Source organism: Volvox carteri (genome assembly GCF_000143455.1).
Source record: "Volvox carteri f. nagariensis unplaced genomic scaffold VOLCAscaffold_97, whole genome shotgun sequence".
NCBI lineage: Eukaryota > Viridiplantae > Chlorophyta > Chlorophyceae > Chlamydomonadales > Volvocaceae > Volvox > Volvox carteri.
In genome coordinates, this window is record NW_003307640.1 from 27,441 (window position 1) to 31,507 (window position 4,067).

Sequence of the window (4,067 nt, forward strand, 5' to 3'; positions counted from 1 at the left end):
CCTGCTGCCCCTCCAGCAACACATCCAGGCTCGGCATGCGGTATGGGCTGTGCACTTCATCATAGCGGCCCTCGGGCTATCTAACGCGTCATGTGGGCCAGGGACAGGTGGAGCTGCAGGAACCACAGGTGGTACCGGGGGACACAGGAGGGCAGGTGGTGGTCTCCATCCCTGGGTCCGGACGCTCTCCACCTATATGCTGCTCACCCACCCCACCTTCCAACCGTGGGCCCTGATGACCGCCAGCCAAGCCGGGCCCCGACTCGGCAGAAGTGACCTACCCACGGATATCAGCCGGATTGTGGGCGCCCTGGGACACCTACCACTGCTCCGGGATATCGAGACCAGCCCCCTGTCCCCCGGACCGTGGTGCTGGGCAACCGTGTTGTGGGGTAACCCGTTGCTCCCCAATACCGGTGAGGCAGACCCAGACAGTTTGAACCGCCACCCGGGCCTGGAGACGCACTTCGTGGGGATCGCTACATGCAGGAAACTGCAAACGGTGGGTGACCTAGTGCGGGTCTGGGACCTAGTGGTGCATACTCGAGTGGCCTCCCTCCCCAGGTCGACCTTGTCACGACAATCTAGCGTCACGTTCATTTTACCGTCTTTATAATCGTCTTAGGTTATAATCGGTGTGAATACACGAATTTCGTGTATAATCGTGTAAGGTGTTTGGTTCTTATCTTACACTTCGCTGATCGACTTATGGACGAGACGTGAATGTATGCTCGTTTGCGTATGTTTTTGTATTTTACCTGTTAATTGTCTATTTCTTGTGTGAATGTTCTGTCACACGGTCATAAGGTGTTTCACTTGTGTCATTTGTGGACTATACGTCGTGGTCGTACTCGAGGCTTGTCTTTTGAGGGCCTCCTGTGATCAACAACTTGACTTCGGTATTTATAGCCGGCAGCGAGCTTGGAAAAGTCGCTTTACGGCTCATGATCGGAACATTGTAAAGTTCTCTGAGCTAGACAACAAGCCCTGTGCGGACCTCCCTTCTCGTAAGCCACATAAGTAACTTCCTTTCACCAGCCGAACTCCTGTGTGGGCCACTCAACGCCCATATCCTTCACGCCGGGCATACTCAGTTGGTGAGGTAAATCTTTGCCACTGTTGATTGATTGCCTGGAGGGAATCTTGGCCCCTTTCGCGGGTTGCTATTTGCTGCGTATTACGACTTGCCCGTTCGTGTGCCGTCTAGTCAGCATTCAAGCTACCTGCAGGACTTCGCCTAGACCACCCTGCATTCCATAGCCGTAAAGCCTAAATCAGGCTAGAAGACCAAGTAAGTTCGGTTTTTGGTTTACCTTAGGTGTTCTGTCGCCTAGGGGATATTCGGGTTGCTTTTCGCAGCACCCTTTTTGGTAGGTTAGGTAGGCTAGGTCACGCCAGCCGCACCTGTTAGCAGTGTTACGCACAGCTGCCCTACTATTCAGCAATTTCGGGCCATTTTCTACTGGGTCGATTTGCTTTCGTATTCGGTCACTCTGACAATCGATACTGTGTCACGCACAGCCGTCTGTTGGACACTCGATCCCGAATACTTTATACAATCAACTCGTTTTACCATCTAGGCTTGGTCAGCCCAGCCTAACATTATTATTATATAATACATTCAGCTCACCTGAACAGCAGGTTCGAGCTTCTCTGTGCTTAACGATCATTTCGCGTACCTTCGGCCGAATTATACGGGGTCACACCAATTCTTTTGCTTTCACTAGCCTCAATTCGCTACTGCAGTTTACATCGAGGCAGTTAACCCCAGGCCACGCAGAGGACGCTCAGGGCGCAGTCCCTTTGGTTTTCACACCAACACTTTTCTTCACAGTGGTGTTCGGGCCACTCCAGTCAGACACCGGCACCATCGGTTGATTCCACATATCTTCGAGCCTCTTGGCAAATCTCCTGAACTCACTTTTATAGGTCTTTTGGCTCGCGGCGTTAGGGTCGACATCGAGCCGCGACCGGTCATTTGCAATATCCGCTACCTGTCAGCTGTGCAGCTATATCTGGACCTGGACCAGCTTCCCAGGCCGAGGCAAACTATTGTTATCAGCACAACAGGTGTTGCAATTTCCTCTATTTGAATACGGAGACTTTTGTGCGCCTAAGCGCAATGATATGATGGAGTAAACGCTGCAAGCTTATCGAGTCGGTACTCTACTCTTTCCCGACCCAGCGTTACCAATTATTCCAGCTGTTTTTACGCAGCTACTCTTTGTTTGCAGCTCAATACTACGCAACTTTACAGCGACACCAGCTTAGGTGGGGCGGGTTTAGTACTCTTTAGTAGTCGCTAGGCTTTTTATTGCTTAGTCCTTGCCTGTTCGCTTCGCGTTTGTTGCTGCATCTTTTCCTTTTTCTTATCTTGTTTTTCGTAAGCTAATTGTTACACAGGGAAGCATAAGTCCCACGGAGCCTCTACGTCGCAACATCCCGCGGGCCGCCACTGCGCAACATCTTCGCTCGACGACTCAGCGAGATCAGCAGGAGGTAAGCAAGGTTTCGCGTAAGGATACACGTAGGGTGTCCACCTCAGGGTCTAGTACTAGTGAAGCCGCCCGTATTCCGCGCTCGCGTTCCGATAGTGGCCTAGCAGTACAGGTGGAACTTCCCCTGACTAAGTTAGCTCTAACTGAGGGTGAGGTTACTGCTCCACTAGAAACCCGCGGAACAGATTCCGATAGGGAGAAGTGGTCGCGTCTCTTTGAAGCGCTAGGTAGGCCCCGCACCTACATCAACCCTATCTTTTCTAGGGATAGCGACTCAGACGACGAAATAATGCAGAACCTCTACCCCACTCTCGACCCGTTCCAGCACAGCAGGTTGGATTATTTCCTCACTAAGGTTTTCCAGCAAGGAGTTGCCTACCCTCTTTCTAGGAACAACTTGTCTGTTGAGAGCCTTAAGTCGTACCTGGACGCTCTGCCTGGACGAAACACGCCATTTGAAGCGTGGTACAACTCACACAGGCAAAACCTCATATCTAGGGTAACCCCAAAGTTTAGAAAAAAAAGTATTCTCATCTCAATCTATTGAGATCTCATGAGATCTCAATAGAATGGGTTATATTCTAATCTCAAGTTTTGGCAGCTTTCTGGGAAATGCATGACTGGCTCTGAAACTTTGTAGGATGATTCTGTATGGTATATTTGTTATAATAATTAAGTTTTGGGACGTTGCGAAGCACAATTGCACGACAGAAACAAGCAATTATACTCCGCCGCAGTATTGACCCATGGGTCACAGCATGCGAGGGCGCACTGGACGGTCGAGTTCACGCCACAGGCGCTTATCCCTTTGATGCTTCTTAAACTCCATACCCTAAGGGTTAAAGTTTCAACGAATCAGGGCCCAGATCATCATTCCTAAGCCCTGGCAATGCACAAAAGCCGACATGGTATGCCATCAAGATCCCATGCTGGCCAAGTTCAGCAGACATAGACTGCTACCAATGCCGACCGAACAACTTGAATCCCTAGCTACTTCACTCCTCCTCCTCCCCGGCCAGCAGCTGCATCACCACCTCCTCATCCGACAGGGTGTTGCGCTTGGCCGCGTAGCTGTCGTTCTGGCGGATGAAGATGAGCTTCATCGCACGCATCTGCCCCAGGCGGTTGTGGGCCTTGTGGAACAGGTTACCCCACAGCGACCAGTTGCGCTCTGATGCGCAGGTGGTTGCGTGCATGCGGAGGACGCGGTTGGCCACGAAAGCCAGGGCCGGATACGAATCCGCCATATGCACCGTCCAAAACTTCAGGCGCAACGGCAGCCCGGCCAGCTCAACCTTCTTCACCTTCGACTTGCCAACCGTCTGCTCGACCTCCTTGCGTGCAGTCAGCGTTGGCATGAAATCACGGCACTCATCCGGTACCCTACCGGTCTAGTAAGGAAATATATGGCTTCTAAAGATTTATAAAGAATTATAGTGCCGTACATTAGATAACGACCCAACCGTCTCCTCAAGTGCCAAAAAAGACCTTCTAAATTCTCAATGAGATTCTCAAGAGAAATAATTAGATTAGAAAACCGACTTTAGATGAGTGCCAACCCTACTCATA

At 51.0% G+C, this 4,067-nt stretch overlaps 1 protein-coding gene across 1 annotated transcript; it reads right to left on the minus strand.

The window, feature by feature from the left end:
- Window positions 1-3,155: 3,155 nt before the first annotated feature.
- Window positions 3,156-3,862, minus strand: VOLCADRAFT_108178 (uncharacterized protein). Its single transcript, XM_002958528.1, has one exon. The coding sequence runs from the start codon at window positions 3,854-3,856 to the stop codon at window positions 3,494-3,496; it is 363 nt and encodes a 120-aa protein (XP_002958574.1). The 5' UTR covers window positions 3,857-3,862; the 3' UTR covers window positions 3,156-3,493.
- Window positions 3,863-4,067: the final 205 nt, after the last annotated feature.